Source organism: Acomys russatus, chromosome 29 (genome assembly GCF_903995435.1).
Source record: "Acomys russatus chromosome 29, mAcoRus1.1, whole genome shotgun sequence".
Lineage (NCBI taxonomy): Eukaryota > Metazoa > Chordata > Mammalia > Rodentia > Muridae > Acomys > Acomys russatus.
Genome location: NC_067165.1, coordinates 23864090 through 23881218, shown reverse-complemented (window position 1 = coordinate 23881218; position 17129 = coordinate 23864090). Strand labels below are relative to the sequence as shown.

At 49.6% G+C, this 17129-nt stretch overlaps 2 protein-coding genes across 3 annotated transcripts; one reads left to right on the top strand and one right to left on the bottom strand.

Annotated features, from left to right (window-relative positions):
* Positions 1-12: 12 nt before the first annotated feature.
* Positions 13-6150, bottom strand: Tmem234 (transmembrane protein 234). Of its 2 annotated transcripts, none has more exons than XM_051171558.1 (5): positions 6109-6150; positions 5700-5851; positions 4258-4324; positions 504-596; positions 13-233 (listed from the first exon to the last, which is right to left on the bottom strand). In XM_051171558.1, exons 1-5 carry the CDS (start codon positions 6122-6124, stop codon positions 139-141), a joined length of 423 nt encoding a protein of 140 aa, XP_051027515.1. In that variant the 5' UTR covers positions 6125-6150; the 3' UTR covers positions 13-138. The 2 variants fall into 2 exon arrangements, with proteins under 2 accessions (XP_051027515.1, XP_051027516.1); XM_051171559.1 differs by having other exon boundaries at positions 13-230.
* On the top strand, positions 6126-16643 carry Eif3i (eukaryotic translation initiation factor 3 subunit I). Its single transcript, XM_051171557.1, has 11 exons — positions 6126-6249; positions 6342-6434; positions 8244-8331; positions 9524-9589; positions 12218-12367; positions 12479-12606; positions 15006-15116; positions 15231-15320; positions 15576-15649; positions 16326-16418; positions 16524-16643. Exons 1-11 carry the CDS (start codon positions 6247-6249, stop codon positions 16603-16605), a joined length of 978 nt encoding a protein of 325 aa, XP_051027514.1. The 5' UTR covers positions 6126-6246; the 3' UTR covers positions 16606-16643.
* The last annotated feature ends 486 nt before the right edge of the window (positions 16644-17129 follow it).

The window sequence follows — 17129 nt, the reverse complement described above, 5'->3', positions numbered from 1 at the left end:
TGAGGCCTGTCCTGGAATGATGGACAGTACTGTTCTTCTAGTGGCCCATGAGGTAGGTGTGGCTGAGGGCTGAGGAAGCTCGCCTGCACCTCAGTGCCTGGCTGAGCACAGGAGAGTTGAAAGTTGGGGTTGGCCCACTCACGAGGCCAATGGTTGACCCTGGGCCTTGGTCACTGAGCTTGTGATACAAAGTGTGATCCCTGCGACGGTGAGCACCATGCCGGCCACAGCTTCTGAGGTAAAGAAAACACCGTCAAGGGGCAGGGGGTCAGCACGGCCAAGGAAGAAGACTGATGGGCCTAGTCCTGATTCCCACCCCGGCCTCTGTCCCCAGATTCCCCAGGGGAAGGAAACTGAAACTGACAACCACAATCAGGCAGGGGAGCTGTTGCAGAGCAAAGGGCAAGATAAGGGAAGGCCTCTCCTCTCTCACACAGGGGAGATGCTCACACATGCCAAGGCCCAAGCAGCCATCACCTGCCGTGCAGCAGCTTGGGACTTACGTTTTCCACCAATATCTTCTCCAAGAACCTTCCCAACAATCAGTGTGAAGACAATGGCCAGAGAGTTACAGATGGGCACAGCTAAAGTCAGATCTGGGCAGTCAGAACAAGAAAAGAAAAAAAAAAAATTCCTAGATGCAAAGAATGCCTTTCTAGGGACAAAATAGTTGCAACATTTCCTCCTCTCTGTCCTCTTCTCCATCACCATCACCACCTTTACAAGAGCAACTCAAGACAGTCTTGGTGACACATATTTTTCATTCAGTCACTCTGGAAGCAGAGGCAGGCAGATCTCTGTGGGTTCAAAGCCAGTCTGATCTACCTTAGGAGTTCCAAGACAGCTGGGGCGAAATAATTAGATTTGGTCTCTCCGGGCGGTGGTGGCACACGCCTTTAATCCCAACACTCGGGAGGCAGAGGCAGGTGGATCACTGTGAGTTCGAGGCCAGCCTGGTCTACAAAGTGAGTCCAGGACAGCCAAGGCTACACAGAGAAACCCTGTCTCCAAAAACAAAACAAAACAAAACAAAACAAAACACCAAACCAAACAAACAAAAAAAAAAGATTTGGTTTCAAAAATAAATAAATGGTGATAATTTTTTTTTTAAGATTTATTTATTGCATATGAGTGCTGCAGAAGAGGGTACCAGATCACATTATATAGATGGTTGTGAGCCACCATGTGGTTGCTGGAAATTGAACTTAGGACCTCTGGGAGAGCAGGCGGCGCTCTTAACCACTGAGCCATCTCTCTAGCCCCTAAATGGTGATACCATTCTTGCTGTGCTGTGCAAATGCATTGGAGTTGCCAGAGCGCCCAGGGAGCGCCCAGCACAGGAGCCCAGCCTTCTCATGCGCCTTTTGGTGCCTGGCTATCTGATAACCTTGAAATCTGCATTCTCTGTGAGTGTAAAGACTTCATTCTTTTTTTTTTTTTTTTTTTTTTTTTTTTTTTTGGTTTTTTCAAGACAGGGTTTCTCTGTGTAGCCCTGGCTGTCCTGGACTCCATTTGTAGACCAGGCTGGCCTCGAATTCACAGCGATCCGCCTGCCTCTGCCTCCTGAGAGCTGGGATTAAAGGTGTGCACCATCATGCCAGGCTGGCTGCTCCAATTTTTTTTCAATAATTTATTTATTTTATTTGCTTTGGTGTCTTGCCTACATGTGTGTCTGTGAGAAGGTGTCAGTCAGATCCTATGAAACTGGAGTTTCAGACAGTTGTGAGCCACCATGTGGTTCCTGGAAATTGAACTCAGGACCTTTGGAAGAGCAGCCAATGCTCTTAACCACTGAGCTATCTCTCCAGCCCGGCTGCTCCAATTTTAACACCCTGAATTCTATCCCTAACACTGAAAGACAAAAGCTCCATAAACAAGCCAGGCGGTGTCCCAGCACTCAGGAGGCAGAGGCAGACAGATCTCTGAGTTTGAGGCCAGCTTGGTCTATAGAGTGAGTTCCAGGACAATGAGGGCTTCACAGAGGAACTGTCTCAAAATAAAAATAAATAAATAAGGGGGAGGGAGAATACTAAAAACTTCATATATAGCTAGATGCAGCTAAGGGATAGTAAGTGCCGTCCTCCCCGAAGGAACTGCATTAGGCCAGAGGGCAGGGAACAAGTTACAGGAATCGGCTCTCTGGTCATCAGGCTTGGTGGTAGGTACCTTTACCTGTGGAGCTCTCGAGCCTAGTAGTTAAATCCTTTTTTTGTTTTTTTGTTTTGTTTTTTGTTTTTTGAGACAGGGTTTCTCTGTGTTAGCCTTGGCTGACCTGGACTCACTTTGTAGACCAGGCTGGACTTGAACTCACAGCGATGCACCTGCCTCTGCCTCCCGAGTGCTGGGATTAATGGCGTGCACCATCACTGCCCGCCTTATGCATACTGTCTCTCTACTTGAATCCCAAGTATCAAATCTGGAGGCCATCAGCCAGGCGTGGTGGCGCATGTCTTTAATCCCAGCACTCAGGAGGCAGAGGCAGGTGGATAGCTGTGAGTTTAAGCCCAGCCTGGTCTACAAAGTGAGTCCAGGACAGCCAAGGCTAACACAGAGAAACTCTGTCTTGAAAAACAAATAAACACACAAACAAACAAAAAACCCAAACAGATCTGGAGGCCATCTCACCAGGTCTTTTTCTCCTCTTAGGCCTCTTGACTCTAGGACAGACAAAACCAAAGCAAGGAGACTTTTGCAGATGTTCAAAGGCAAAAATCTAGGGGGTGGAGCAGAGTCTCCTGCTGGTTCTCCCCTCCCTACCCCCCACCCCCCATACTGGGTTTCTCTGTGTAGCCTTGGCTATCCTGGACTCACTTTGTAGACCAGGCTGGTCTCCAACTCACAGTGATCCACCAGCCTCTGCCTCCTGAGTGCTGGGATTAAAGGTGTGCGCCACCACCGCCTGGCTTCCTACTGGTTTTTTCTTTTAAAGGACATGTTGACCTAGAACTCACTAAGTATCCCAGGATGGCCATGAAGGTGTGGCTCTCTGCTTCAGTCTCAGAATGCTGGGTTACAGGCATGAGCCACCATGGTTATAAACCAGCTCACACCGCTAATATGAACCTTTAAATCCCTTTGCACTAGCACGCTATTGGGCTCAGGACAAGCATAGTAAATTGCCCAGTGTTACAACTTCTCAATGAGGATAAACATGCTTGTTTCAGAAGGTCATAACCTAAATAAAATGTGTAATCTTATGTAGTAGGAACAGTGAATGCACATCGGGAGGAAGGATGTTTATTTCTGGCGCCTCTGCTGCACGTCAGGTACTTTGCTAGATTCTTCTCCTACACTGAATTGATCTTCACAATGCTATGAAGCCCACGGTAAAATACCAAGGCTCAAATAAGGGGCTTACTCTAGGCCAGGCAGGCAGTGCACAGTGGGATCAAAGGCATCAGGGCATCATTTCCATGTGGATTTGGTGAACACCTGTCATCACTTGGAAGACAGACACTGGAAGCCACCCTGAGTTAGACAGTGAGCCTTGGCCTCAAAACCAAGAGGCCAGTGAAACTGCTCAGTAAGTAAACGCACTTGCCTTCAAGACTGATGATCTGAGTTCATGACTAGAATCTCAAGGTCAAAGAACCCACTCCCAAAACTTATTCTCTGTACACACACACACAAATAAATTGATAAAAAATTAAAACTACCAGGTGGTGGTAGCACACGCCTTTAATCCCAGCACTCAGGAAACAGAGGCCAGCGGATCTCTGTGAGTTCGAGGCCAGCCTAGTCTACAGAGTGAGTTCTAGGGCAGCCACGGCTACACAGAGAAACCTGTCCCAAAAAGCAACCTTCCTCGCCCCTCCCAAAATTAAAACTATCAAACAAAAAGAAAAATTATCACCAAAAAGGGAAATCCCACCAGGCGTGGTGGTCCACACATTTAATCCCAGCATTCGGGAGGTAGAGGCAGGCAGATCGCTGTGAGTTCGAGGCCAGCTTAGTCTGCAAAGGAGTCCAGGATAGCTAAGGCTACACAGAGAACCCCTGTCTAAAAAAAAAAAAGAAAAAAAGAAAGAAAGAAAAGGAAAACAGAATTCCCTCTCCTCACAAAATAACAGCAAAATGAATCTCCCTCCACTGCTGCACAAGGCTGTCAAGCCAGCCAAAGTGTCTGCCACACACACACAGGCCCCTCACTGCCCTGTGGCCCAGCGAAGGACCAGAAACAGGTGTTTGCTCTCACTGGTAGGTGCAAGGTGTTTCAGGTTACTGCCCCTGGAGAGGAGGGCCAAGCCAGAGACCTACCTGTTGAGGCCAAGGTCAAGTAGTAGAGAAGAGAGCCACTCTGGTTGAGGAGAAAGGGCATCAGGTACTGGAAAAAGGAGACACCTGTCAGGGATTGCCTACGTAGGCAACAGTCTCTCTAATCTTCTAGCTCAGTGGCTCCCACCCTCCCTAATGATGCGAACCTTTAATACAGTTCCTCATGCTGTGGTGACGCCAGCCATAAAATTATTTTCATGGCTACTTCATAACTAACTTTGCTATTATTATGAATTATAAGGATATCTGATTTTTTTTTTTTTTTTTTTTTTTTGGTTTTTCGAGACAGGGTCTCTCTGTCTTAGCCTTGGCTGTCCTGGACTCACTTTGTAGACCAGGCTGGCCTCGAACTCACAGCGATCCGCCTGCCTCTGCCTCCCGAGTGCTGGGATTAATGGATATCTGATTTTCAACCCCTTTGGGATCACGACCCACAGTCTGAGAACGCCTGTTCCAGCATATGCCTTTCCCCCAGGGGGCAAGGATGGTTATAAATGCCCAGGGAAACCTGGTGTATTTGCCTTTGGGGCAAAGAGAGAAACACATTCAATGTGCACTATTGCCCTAAATGCCCTCTCCCTCATCGTGGCCAGGTCCCATCTTCCCCACAGGTGTAAGCCCTGTCACCCCTTCCAAGTCCTGCAACTCCATCTCTGTACTCCCAATTCATACAGTACTTCTATCTGGACGGCCCTCCTCCTCCTTCCCCCTAGTCCTGAGAGTGCTGCATATCTCGCTAGTTTACCCTGGCAGCCGCGGATAGCCCTATGTTCTACCCCAGGACAACCTGAGCCCGAAGAAGCTTCTGCAAAGGCTCACAACAGTTATATAATTGACAGGGTGACAATAACATTAATAGTAGTCATGGAGCCGGGCAGTGGAGGCACAGGGAGGCAGAGGCAGGCGGATCTCTATGAGTGCGAGGTTAGCCTGGTCTACAGAGCCATAGCCAGGGCTACACTGAGAAACCCTGTCTCAAAAAAATAAAAATAAGCCGGGCGTGGCGGTGCACGCCTGTAAATCCCAGCACTCGGGAGGCAGAGGCAGGCGGATCACTGTGAGTTCAAGGCCAGCCTGGTCTACAAAGCGAGTCTAGGATGGCCAAGGCTACACAGAGAGACCCTGTCTCGAAAAACAGAAACAAACCAAAGCAAAAACTAAAATAAAATTAAAAAAAATAGCAATCATAGACTGAACATACATGCTGTACTACGCTCAATGCTAGTGTTTTGCGTGTCTATCCTCAATTCTTATTATTAGCCCTAGACATACATAGGCTATTAACATTTCCATTTTACCGATGATGAAGCTGAGGCTCACAGAGGATAAATGAATCCTCCTGGAGCTTCTAGTGAGTAGGAGGTGGGCTGGGCATCTGGCTGACCAGTGATCAAAAGCTCAGCGGCTCCTCCCAGGGAGCGTACCTCAGTATTCAAGAAGAGAGTCCTCATCTCCTGTAACAGCTGCCGGGCCCATGTCTGCTCATGCACCTGCTGCAGGCCGGAGGAGGCCCGCTTCAGCAGCGGCTGCGTGCCTCCCCACAGTGCGGCCACCAGTACCAGGGCAAGCACCTGCCCTGAAAGCAAAAGGGCAGAGAGTCACCCGGGCCCGACCCGGCCTCCTCCAGCCCGGTAAGACCCATCTCCATCTCCCTCCCGCGTGGAGCGCCCGGCAGCGATAGGTAGTGAGGACCCGCCCGGAGGCCGGCGGAAGTGAGTCCGAGGGACCAGGGTCCAGGGCTTAACAGGCTTCGGTTTCTGGGGTCCCAGGAGAGTAAGAAAAGATGCTCTAGCCAGAGTCAGAATCCGTGAAGGGGCGGGGCCAGCTACCCACCCAGGGACGCCGCCATGGAGACGCCAGGCCCTTCTACTTCCGGGAGCGAGAAGGCGGAGACCATGCATCCATCCGGAAGTCACCCTAGTCCTCTTCCGGTCCTACTCACATTGCCTCTCTCCTCGCGTCACCGCAAGGATGGTGAGTTCCATGCGCGGGCGCCAAGGTCCCGGGGGCTTCTGTCAGCATGGCATGGGGTTCACGGCACTGACACTCCGGTTCTGTCCCTACAGAAGCCCATCCTGTTGCAGGGCCATGAGCGGTCCATCACGCAGATCAAATACAACCGCGAAGGAGACCTCCTCTTCACCGTGGCCAAAGACCCTGTGAGCTACCGCGCGCGGGCGGGTGGGGCAGCCGGAGGGGCGAGTTCGCGCCGCTGGGACAGTGGGTGAACGAGCTTTGCCTCCTGAGAGGTATTCCTATAAAAAGCAAAACCACCCATACGGGGATAGGTTAGCGTCAGACTTGGAAGAACTTGATGGTTGAAAAGAAAGAGTACCCCGGGAGAAGAAAAATTAGAGACTGTGGAAGGGGGACTGGAGACGGGACGGGGACGAGGTCAACTCTAATGACTCCGAGGATGGAAAGAATCAGAACCGGTAACCCAGAGGAGAACGTTGGTCCATGGCAGTGAGCTTGTGTCATTATGGGGGTCTTGGGGTTATAGTTCAGACTGTAGTGGTTTATATCCAACCAGCCCTGGGGTTGGTTCCTTAACGCCATAAAGGGTGCTCAGTGCACAGTCCCTTTGGGTTCTACCCTTTGAGGCATTTACACAAGGAGTTAGTAAACTGAGGTCTCCTGCACCTACTAGCTGTGTGTCTTCGAACATGACGTTTCGATTTCTAAACTACAATTTTCCCTTTTAATAAAACATGGGTAGTTTAAGTACCTCCCTCAACAAAGTGAGTCATCCTTGTAAACAGTTTTTCACCATACCTGGTATATGTTGGTCACTTACATTTTAAGTCTCGGTAGACAGCATTTTATTGGCGCTTCACAAGCTGCCCTTTGAAGAGAGCTGTTGGTTGGGGTAAGGTATCTTTGCAAACTGGCCTGCACCTGCTGCATCCTCCTGCCTCAGCCTCTTGGTCTTGGGAATACACGTGTGTGCTACCATGCACAGCTCGTCCCAGTCTTTTAAAAATATATGTATGTAAAAAAAAAAAAAAAAAAATATATATATATATATATATATATATATGTATATGTAGAATGACAGGGTGTTTTACCTGCTTTGCATATCTGTGTAGCATGTGTGTGCCCGGTGCCAGAGAAGGCTGGTGGAAGATATCAGATCCCCTGGAACTGGAGATACAGATGGTTGTGAGCCATCATGTGGGTGCTGGGAATCGAACCCAGCTCCTTGAGAGAGCAGCCAGTACTCTTTAACCCCTGAGCCGGCTCTCCAGCCCTGTCCCAACCCTTTTAAAGGGAAGAAGCACTGTATTTAAGTTCATGCAGTGAGCTAGTGATGGAGCACTGGGGCCCATACAGTCTTTACTGCCATCTGTTCCCGATTGGACAGGACACGCAAGGTTTTTTTTAGACTGGAACTCAACTTGGCCTTTGATTCTTCAGAGAGATGCCAGGTCCAAACAAAAGTAGATAATGAGGATGCTACTGCAGGCCTGACTCCACTGCTGTTCACCTTTAGGAAGGGAGGAAAACCCAGGAGCTGGTCGTGGTCCTGGAGTCGCTTTGTAGACCAGGCTGGCTTCAAACTCACAGAGAGACAGCCACCTGCCTCTGCCTCGGCAAGTGCTGGGATTACAGGTGTGTGCCACTGTGCCCACCTAAGCTGGTCCTTTTTTTTTTGTTTGTTTTGTTTTGTTTTTTTGTTTTTCGAGACAGGGTTTCTCTGTGTAGCCTTGGCCATCATGGACTCGCTTTGTAGACCAGGCTGGCCTCGAACTCACAGCGATCCACCTGCCTCTGCCTCCCGAGTGCTGGGATTAAAGGCGTGCGCCACCACGCCCGGCTTTTTTTTTTTTTTTTTTAAATCAGCTCTCCACTTAATAAATGAGCAAAAGTCAGACTTGGCTTGGCTAGAGTCTACAGAGGGTTTGTCGGGCAAAACAAGCTATTGCGTTTGCAGGGATGTGACCCGTCCTGTCATTTTTCTCTTCCAGATCGTCAATGTGTGGTACTCTGTGAATGGAGAGAGGCTAGGCACCTACATGGGCCATACTGGAGCTGTGTGGTGTGTGGACGCTGACTGTATCCTTTTTGCTGTGGCTCAGGCCCATCTTGGAGATGCCGCCTTTGAGGATGGGAGTTTGACATGCTACGGTGGTCTAAGAAAAACACTCCCTCCTCCCGGGTGCTTCGAGTTTCGGATGGGAAGGTCAGAACGCTCAGAGGTAAAAGTGAGCAAGGCTCTTTGGGGCTGAACTGGGAGATGCTTGGATGGCTTCCAAAAGGACATGGATTCAGGTGGACTGAGTCATTTTCCTGTGTGTGTGTGTGTGTGTGTGTGTGTGTGTGTGTGTGTGTGTTTCTGTGTGGATTGTGGAGGTCAGAAGTCGGTATCACGTTGTCTTCAATCATTCTTCAACCTTTTCTTTCCCCCTAAAAATTTAGTTTTAGAGTTGGGCAGTGGTGGCGCGTGCCTTTAGTATCAGCACTCAGGGGGCAGAGGTAGATGAATCTTTTGAGTTCGAGGCCAGCCTGGCCTACAGAGAAAGTTCCAGGGCAGCCAGGGCTACACAGAGAAACCCTATCTCGAAAAACTAAGGAAGAGGGGGAGATTTAGTTTTATTTCTATGCATGTTTTGCCTGCACATGTGTCTGTGTACCATGTGTGTGCAGTGCCAGCAGAAGGCATCAGATCACTTAAAACAGGAGTTACAGATGGTTGTTAGCCACCAAGTGGGTGCTGGGAATCTGACCTGGGTCCACTGAGCCATCTCTTCAGTCTCCTGCCTTTTATATATTTATTTATTCATTTACCTTTTTGAGACAGCGTCTCTCTCACTCTATAGCCCTGGCTGTGCTGGAACGAACTTCCTCTCCGTAGACCAGGCTGGCCTCGAACTCAGAGATCCGCCTGCCTCTGCCTCCCAAGTACTGGGATCAAAGGTGTGCATCACCACACCTAGGTAACAAACTTGAGAGAGTCTTTATGTGAGTGCTAGGGATCTGAATTAAGGTCCTCATATTTCCACACTAAGCACCTTACCCACTGAGCGCGCTCTCCAGCCCTAGTCGTTTTTATTTTATTCTGGGTCTAGGAGTGATTTGCCTGCATGTACATATGTGTGCCTGGTGCCCTTAGATGCCCTAGAACTGGAGTTGTGGGCCACCACATGGGTATTGGAATCTAACCTGGGTCCTCTAGAATAGCAGCCAGTGCTCCTAACCACTGAGCCATTTCTCCAGCCCTGGTCATGCTTCTTAACACCTCTTCCAGGGGACACCAAGCACGTCCTTACTGGTTCAGCTGACAACAGCTGTCGGCTCTGGGACTGTGAAACAGGTAAGCCTGGGGGTCATTCACTTTTTCAGCAAAAAAATTGCCAACTACAGTGTGCCTGTCTAAGCAAATTCACGGATGGTCCGGTCCAGAGCGTAAGAGTTAACGAACAAAACAGCAAGGGTCTAAGCTGGGAAAAGAGGCTTTACATCGATAGTGAGCCATGTTTAAGGAGGGCGAGAAAGAGCCAGTGGACCTCCTGGAGTGGGGAGGAGTGGCCTTGGAAGGCGTCTAGGGAACTGTCCTGTAAGCTGGGCTTTCGTGAGTGGCAAAGTGTTTGCTCACTTTGGCACAAGCAGGAATCAAAGCAAGTATTTTCCAGGTAAAAGGCTAGGACAAGCTGTGTGATAGCACACACCTCTATCCCAGCACTGCGGAGCTGAGACAGGAGAATGGAGACTTGTAGGCTAGCTTGGGGTGGGGTAGATGAAACAAGAGGCCGAGGCCAGAGAAGCCTTGAATGTTGAAGTTAAGAGTTAATTTCTCACTGTGAGTTTGAGGCCATCCTGGGCTACAAAGTGAGTCTAGGGCAGCCAAGGCTACACAGAGAAACCTTGTCTTGAAGAAAAAAAAAAAAAAAAAAAAAAAAAGAATTTAATTTTATCCTGGCTTGGTGGTGCATGCCTGTAATCTCAGCACTCCAGAGGCAAAGGCAGACGAATCTCTGAGTTCGAGGCCAGTCTGGTCTACAAAGCAAGTCCAAGACAGCCAAAGCTAACTCTGCCTTGAAAAGCCAAAAAACAAAAAACCTAGTTTCAAGATGGACAGTGGATAACGCATGCTTCTAATCCCAGCGCTCCAGAGGCAGAAACAGGTGGATTTCTCTAAGTAAGGAAAGAAAGGCGATCCCAGCAGGTTCTCGTGGACACTCCAATCCACTGTGGTCATTCAGACAGCCCTAGTTAACTTAAATGGGCCACAGAACAAGACTAGAAAGTGATGAACCTGGGATATAGACTGGGTGACATAGAAGAGTGGTGATAGCTGTGGGAAGGAGAGTAATCAATATATTATCTATGCATATAAAACTATCAAGCGAGCCGGGCATGGTGGTGCACGCCTTTAATCCCAGCACTCGGGAGGCAGAGGCAGGCAGATCAATGTGAGTTCGAGGCCAGCCTGGTCTACAAAGTGAGTCCAGGACAGCCAAGGCTAACACCTTGTCTCAAAACAAACAAACAAAAAAAGCCAGGTGTGGTAGTGCACGCCATTAATCTCAGCACTTGGGAGGCAGAGGCAGGTGGATTGCTGTGAGTGCGAATCTGGGGCAGCCAGGCTACATAGAGAAATCCTGTCTCGAAAAACAGCAAATAAACAAAAAAGCCAGGGAGTGATGGCATAGACTTTTAATCCCAGTACTCTGGAGGCAAAAACAGGTGCATCTTTGTGAGTTGGAGGCCAGCCTGGTCTATAGAGCAAGCTTCAGGACAGCCAAGCCTATACAGAAAACCCTGTTTGAAGAAAACAAAACAAAGAAAAGCATAAAAAGAAAAAGCACCAGTTTAAGACTTAACGCATTTTGTGTAGGATGTTTTGGTTGCGTTGGTCAGCACACCAGAAGAGGGCTTCAGATCCCTCTATAGTTATAGACAGTTGTGAGCCGCCGTGTGTTGAATGCAGCATCTTTGGAAGAGTAGCCAGCCCTCCTGACTGCTACTCCATTTTTCCATCTCAGGTTTTTGTTTTTTTATTTTATTTGTAGATGGCTGTTTTGCCTTCACGTGTATCTTGGTAGCATGTGTGTACACTGCCCATGGATGCCAGAAGAAGGCATCAGATGTACTGGGACCAGAGTTCCAGAAAGCTGAGAGCAGCTTGTGGGTGCAGGGAATTGAACCCAGCTCCTCTGTAGGAACAGCCAGTGCAGCTGGGCATGGTAGCGCTTAATCCCAGCACTCGGGAGGCAGAGGCAGGCAGATTGATTTGAGTTCAAAGCCAGCCTGGTCTACAAAGCATGTCCAGGACAGCCAAGGCTACACAGAAACCCTATCTCGAAAAAGCAAAACAACAAAAAAAATCCAGTGCTCTTAGACACCGAGCCATCTCTCCAGTTTAGGTGTAAGTTTTGGTGTTTTTTTCTTCAGAATATTTATTTCCTTATTTATATTTAGAGACAGAGTTTCTCTGTAGCCCTGACTGTCCTTAAACTCAGAGATCTGCCTGCCTCTGCTTCCTGAGTGCTGGGATCAAAAGCATGTGCAGCCACCTGTCCAGTTTAAGCTCTTAAAAGACAAAGAACTTGGTTTTGTTCTGTAAAACATAGCACTGATGAGTTTGATCAGCAGGGAAGAGTAGGGGACTGGTGGGTTTGAACAAAGTCCATGCAGTAAGGAACTGACCGTGGGGAGCGGGGAGGCCATTATATTCTTACTACTGAGTGATTGCTGTGCGGCCGCTTGTATGCTGGGATACTCAGGAGAAACAGAGTCTGAGAGGAAGACATCTTGGGACCCACCGTGCATAGAGCCACATTAGCAGGGTTCATGAGGAAGGGACTAGAAAGCAGCATCGGGGAGGAGAGTGGTGGCCTGCAGTCATCAGGGAGGGAACCCTGTGAGACGTGGTAGGTGAGTGCGACAGGTCCTCCCCGTGACCCCATTAGACCAGAGTAACCAGACTGCCCGTCCCCAGGCAAGCAGCTGGCTCTCCTCAAGACCAACTCGGCCGTCCGCACCTGTGGCTTTGACTTCGGAGGCAACATCGTCATGTTCTCCACAGACAAGCAGATGGGGTACCAGTGTTTCGTGAGCTTCTTTGACCTCCGGGATCCCAGCCAGATCGGTGAGGGCAGGCCCGGGGGGGGGGGGGGGGGGGGGGGAGGGGGAGTGGGAGTGCTGCGGGTGGAGGGTGTGGCTTCAGCTCCCAGGGCCTGACCTCTGCTGCTGTGCGCAGACAGCAATGAACCCTACATGAAGATCCCGTGCAATGATTCCAAGATCACCAGTGCCGTGTGGGGACCTCTGGGGGAGTGCATCATCGCAGGCCACGAGAGCGGCGAGCTCAACCAGTACAGCGCCAAGGTAAGGACACAGTAGGCATGGGGAAGTGTCGCCAGGCACTCAGGACACGGTACGGTGGTCACAGTAAGCCCGTAGAGAATGCTAGACCGTACGTGAGGCTCCTAGGAAAACAATCAGACACCAGCTTACAACAGTCAGCACGTTTCAGTTAAATCCAGAGTGTCCTCTGTCACAGAGGAGGTGGCGTGTACATGTGTACACGGAGCCATGAAAAATAAGTACAGCTTTCAGCACTTAGAGAAGATGGTCTGCTGTTCTTTTTGGTTTCTCGAGACAGGGTTTCTCTGTGTAGCCCTGGCTGTCCTGGACTCGCTTTGTAGACCAGGCTAGCCTTGAACGCACAGTGATCCATCTGCCTCTGCCTCCCGAGTGATGGGATTACAGGCATGTGCCACCAAGCCGGGTAGCACGAGCTATTCTTGCAGAAGAACTAGGTTCCAGCACCCACATGGCCGCCCCCAACTGTCCTGAACCCCAGTTCCAGGGGCTCTGATACCTTCTGGCTCCTTGAGCACCAGACATGCACGTGGCACACGCATACGTACTCAGAGAGACAAAATACTTAACAATACATAAAATAAAAATGAGCAAATGTTTAAAATAAAAATATCTTCCAGCTGGAAGGGTAGATTTCTATAGGCAGAAGGAATAGTAGCAGTGAAGGTTTCAAGTATGGCCCACGGGCAGAGCACTTGCTTAGCGTGGATAAGGCCTTGAGTTCAGTCTCCCAGTCCTAGGGCAAGTGGTACAGTCAAAGCCCATGAATGCTGTCCTCTGAAAAGTGGGCTAGACTAGAGCTTGAAGGTCTGAATATCAGAAGGCAAGGATCTGGTTCTCTGGGCAGTAGATGGTTTATTTCCATCTAGAAGGACTCTACAGGATCGGGCGTGGTAGCACCCACCTTTAATCCCAGCTCTCAAGAGGCAGAGGCAGGCAGATCTCTGAGTTCGAGGCCAGCCTGGTCTACAAAGCGAGTCCAGGACTGCCAAGGCTACACAGCGGAACCCTGTCTGGAAAAAAAACAAAACCAAAACAAAAAGCCTCTCCAGCTACAGCTTGGAGAATAGGCCTGAACTAGGCGGTACACATGAGGATATAGAGTTTTAACAGTCACATGATATCTAGACGTCCAGTAGAAGAGTGTACACTGTAGTCCTAGTTACCTGGGAAGCTAAGTTTCAGTGATTGACGGGTAACAAGACTCTAAGACCAAAGTTAGAGGAGAGAGGATAATGAAAAGAAGAAGAAAAAAAACCCACTGCGTTTACAGGTGGGTGTGGTGGTAACCTAGTAACAGATGGGACCAGTGAAGCAGGAAGACCGAAAGTTGCAGGCTTGAGGCGAGCTGAGGTGACACACACCTTTAATATCGGTCCTTGGAGGCAAAGGCAGGCGAACCTGAGTCTGAGGTCAGTCTGGTCTACATTGCCAGTTCCAGGCCAATCAAGCACACATAGTGAAACTTGTCTCAAAAAAGAAACAAAGTGAGTTCAGGACAGACCTTAGACAGCTTAGTGGGGCTGTATTTCAAAACTAAAAAAAAACAACAAAAAAAGATATGTCCTAGAGAGATGGCTCATTGGTTAAGAATACTTGCTAGCCGGGCGTGGTGGCGCACTCCTTTAATCCCAGCACTTGGGAGGCAGAGGCAGGCGGATTGATGTGAGTTCAAGGCCAGCCTGGTCTACAAAGTGCATCTAGGACAGCAAAGGCTACACAGAAACCCTGTCTCGAAAAACCAAAACATAAAAATGAATTATTAAAAAAAAGGGGGGGGGCGGGGGAGGCTGGAGAGATGGCTCAGCAGTTAAGAGCACTGTCTGCTCTTCCAGAGGTCCTGAGTTCAATTCCCAGCAACCATGACTATCTGTAATGTGATCTGATGCCCTCTTCTGGTCTGCAGGTGTACATGCAGGCAGAGCACTTACATAGTAATAAATAAATCTTTAAAAAAAAAAACCACTTGCTACTCTTGCAGAGGACCTGAGTTCCATTCCTAGCACCCATATCAGGAGGTAGCTCACAACTACCTGTGACTCTAGTTCCAGGGGGATTCTGTCCTCTCACCTGTGGGCACTGACATAAAGTGTATATGCAGGCACGCACCCATACACATACTTTTTTTTTTTTTAATAAAAGAATATATCTGGGCATGCAGCTCAGTGATAGAGTGCTTGGGGTCAGCCAATCCTGGCACCAAGAATGAGGCTTGCAGGGAGGGGTTGGGTACAAGCTTAGGTCAAGGAGGTAAGGAAGGGTAAAGTCATGTCTAACTTGTCTCCCTTTCTAGGGAGTAGTGACTTGGGACTCTGGCAAGTTAGTCTAACTCCTCCTTCTCCTCTTCTTCCCCCTCCTATTCTCCCTCCTCCATCTTCCTTCCCCCCACCCCCACCCTCCAGTCTGGAGAAGTGTTGGTGAACGTTAAGGAACACTCCCGGCAGATCAACGACATCCAGCTGTCTAGAGACATGACCATGTTTGTCACCGCATCCAAGGACAACACTGCTAAGGTGAGCCTGGGTAAGGGTCTGGTGGAGCCTCGCTTGCCCTGTGACGCACACTGGACCAGTCTGACCTGGTCGGAGGGGTGCCCATCACGGCTTCTGCCCCTTCCTTCTCTCCAGCTCTTCGACTCCACAAGCCTGGAACATCAGAAGACTTTCCGGACAGAGCGTCCTGTCAACTCAGCCGCCCTCTCTCCCAACTATGATCATGTAAGAAGAAGTGGCTCAGGCTTCCTGCTAAAACTTCTGGAGTCTGGATGCTAGCCCAGCAATGCTGGGGGAAATGGTTTCAGGCAGAAGGGGGACTCCTAGCGTTGTTCCAATGCTGATCAACGCCAGGGAACTGGGCTGGAGGTACTTTAAATGGCTGCTCGCCCTGTCCCTGAGCTGAGGCTCCTCCCTCTGGGTGGGAGCAGAGGGCTGAAGTCAGTCAGTCCTGGCTGCACTGGACTTTCTTTCCTTTAGGTGGTGCTGGGAGGTGGTCAGGAAGCCATGGACGTAACAACCACCTCCACCAGGATTGGCAAGTTCGAGGCCAGGTAAAGGGAAGAACACTCTTCCACGCTGAGACCACACAGAGAACTCTTTCCAGAATGAACGCCAGCCTCCTGACCGCTAAGGGTCACAGGGCGTGCAGCAGATGTTGGATGTGGCAGATGGGGTCATGAACTCAGCTGGGCAGACAGCTGGCTAAAGTGCCTGCCTAGCACACCACGTTGTGTTGCTGGCACTACCAACGGGCCGTGGCCCCAAGCCTGTAATACAGTTCCAGTCACTCCAGAGGCGGAGAATGACTTTAAGGTCGTCCTTGGCCTCTGTCAGCTCCAACTCACCTGGGCTAAGTGGGACCTGAACTCTAAACAGCGGCAGAGATCATGAATTCTGAGGGCCTAGGTGTCACTGTCTTTGTTTGTCCCCGGGATCCTGGACTGTTTACTGGGCGGGCATAATATATTCACCTCAGAAATGTGTGCAGATTAAGTAAGTGATGTAAGACCAAGCTTCAGAGCCCTGAAGCCTGGTGGTTGCTGTATGCTGAGGCAGATGTTGGCCAAGTCTTCCCCTAACTTCCTCCGCTCCTTCCTTTATTCTAATGTCTCCCCTCTGTTTTGTTACATAGGACACTGCCTCCGCAGTCTTCATTTTGTAGAAAGCTGCCTTAAATGTGTTTTGGAAAGAAGCAGACACTTAAGTAACTGGGTCTTCTCTCCCCAGGTTCTTCCATTTGGCTTTTGAGGAAGAGTTTGGAAGGGTCAAGGGCCACTTTGGACCTATCAACAGCGTTGCCTTCCACCCCGATGGCAAGAGGTATGGCCGCAGTGAAGGACGGGTCTCAGTGGCCAGGACCTCTGCCCATTGCTCCCCTCCCTCCTGCAGCGGCAGCATCTGACCACCCTGTCCTTCTCTCCCCAGCTACAGCAGCGGTGGCGAAGACGGTTACGTCCGCATCCACTACTTCGACCCACAGTACTTTGAGTTTGAGTTTGAGGCCTAAGGGGCTGAATCTCCATCCACACCAGGGAGGCGGCTCAGGTTTTGGAGGCTGAGAAATAAATTAGTTTGTTAAAAATAGTTCCTTGTTGGACATTTTGCGCAGCCTGTCTGGTTGTTTTCCCTCTTCACTGACTCCCCACCCCTGATAATGAGCACTATTCATAATAATAATTCATGTAATATTCATATAATTCATATAAAATATTCATATATTCCTGATAATAAGGAAGATTACTCAGGCCTTCTGTCTGCCCAGGCATCTGCTGCATTGCTCTGGCCCAGCCTGTGTTACAGACGCCTTCATCAAAGAGGCTTTGGTACCAACCACTCCATCACATTCAAGAAGGAAGTGAGTGTTAAGGTGGGGCTCTGGCTGAGGGCTAGAACCTTCTCTCCTGTTCTGTCACTATTTGACTCATTTGGCTTGGGTGGATGGGGCCAGCAGAGAAAAAGGCCTAAAGAGGAAGAAAGGCAAAGAAACCCAGCAGGGAGAGAATTCTCTCAGGGAGCAACTGGGGATACCGC

Bases quoted from the DNA above. Each gene is read 5' to 3' on its own strand.
- Tmem234 (XM_051171558.1), bottom strand. The intron at 4,325-5,699 runs GTACGCTCCCTG...TCCTTTTTCCAG, and splicing joins CTCTCTTCTTGAATACTGAG to TACCTGATGCCCTTTCTCCT. The intron at 597-4,257 runs GTAGGTCTCTGG...CTGACTGCCCAG, and splicing joins CTTGACCTTGGCCTCAACAG to ATCTGACTTTAGCTGTGCCC.
- Eif3i (XM_051171557.1), top strand. The intron at 8,332-9,523 runs GTATCCTTTTTG...CACCTCTTCCAG, and splicing joins GTGGTGTGTGGACGCTGACT to GGGACACCAAGCACGTCCTT. The intron at 9,590-12,217 runs GTAAGCCTGGGG...GCCCGTCCCCAG, and splicing joins GCTCTGGGACTGTGAAACAG to GCAAGCAGCTGGCTCTCCTC.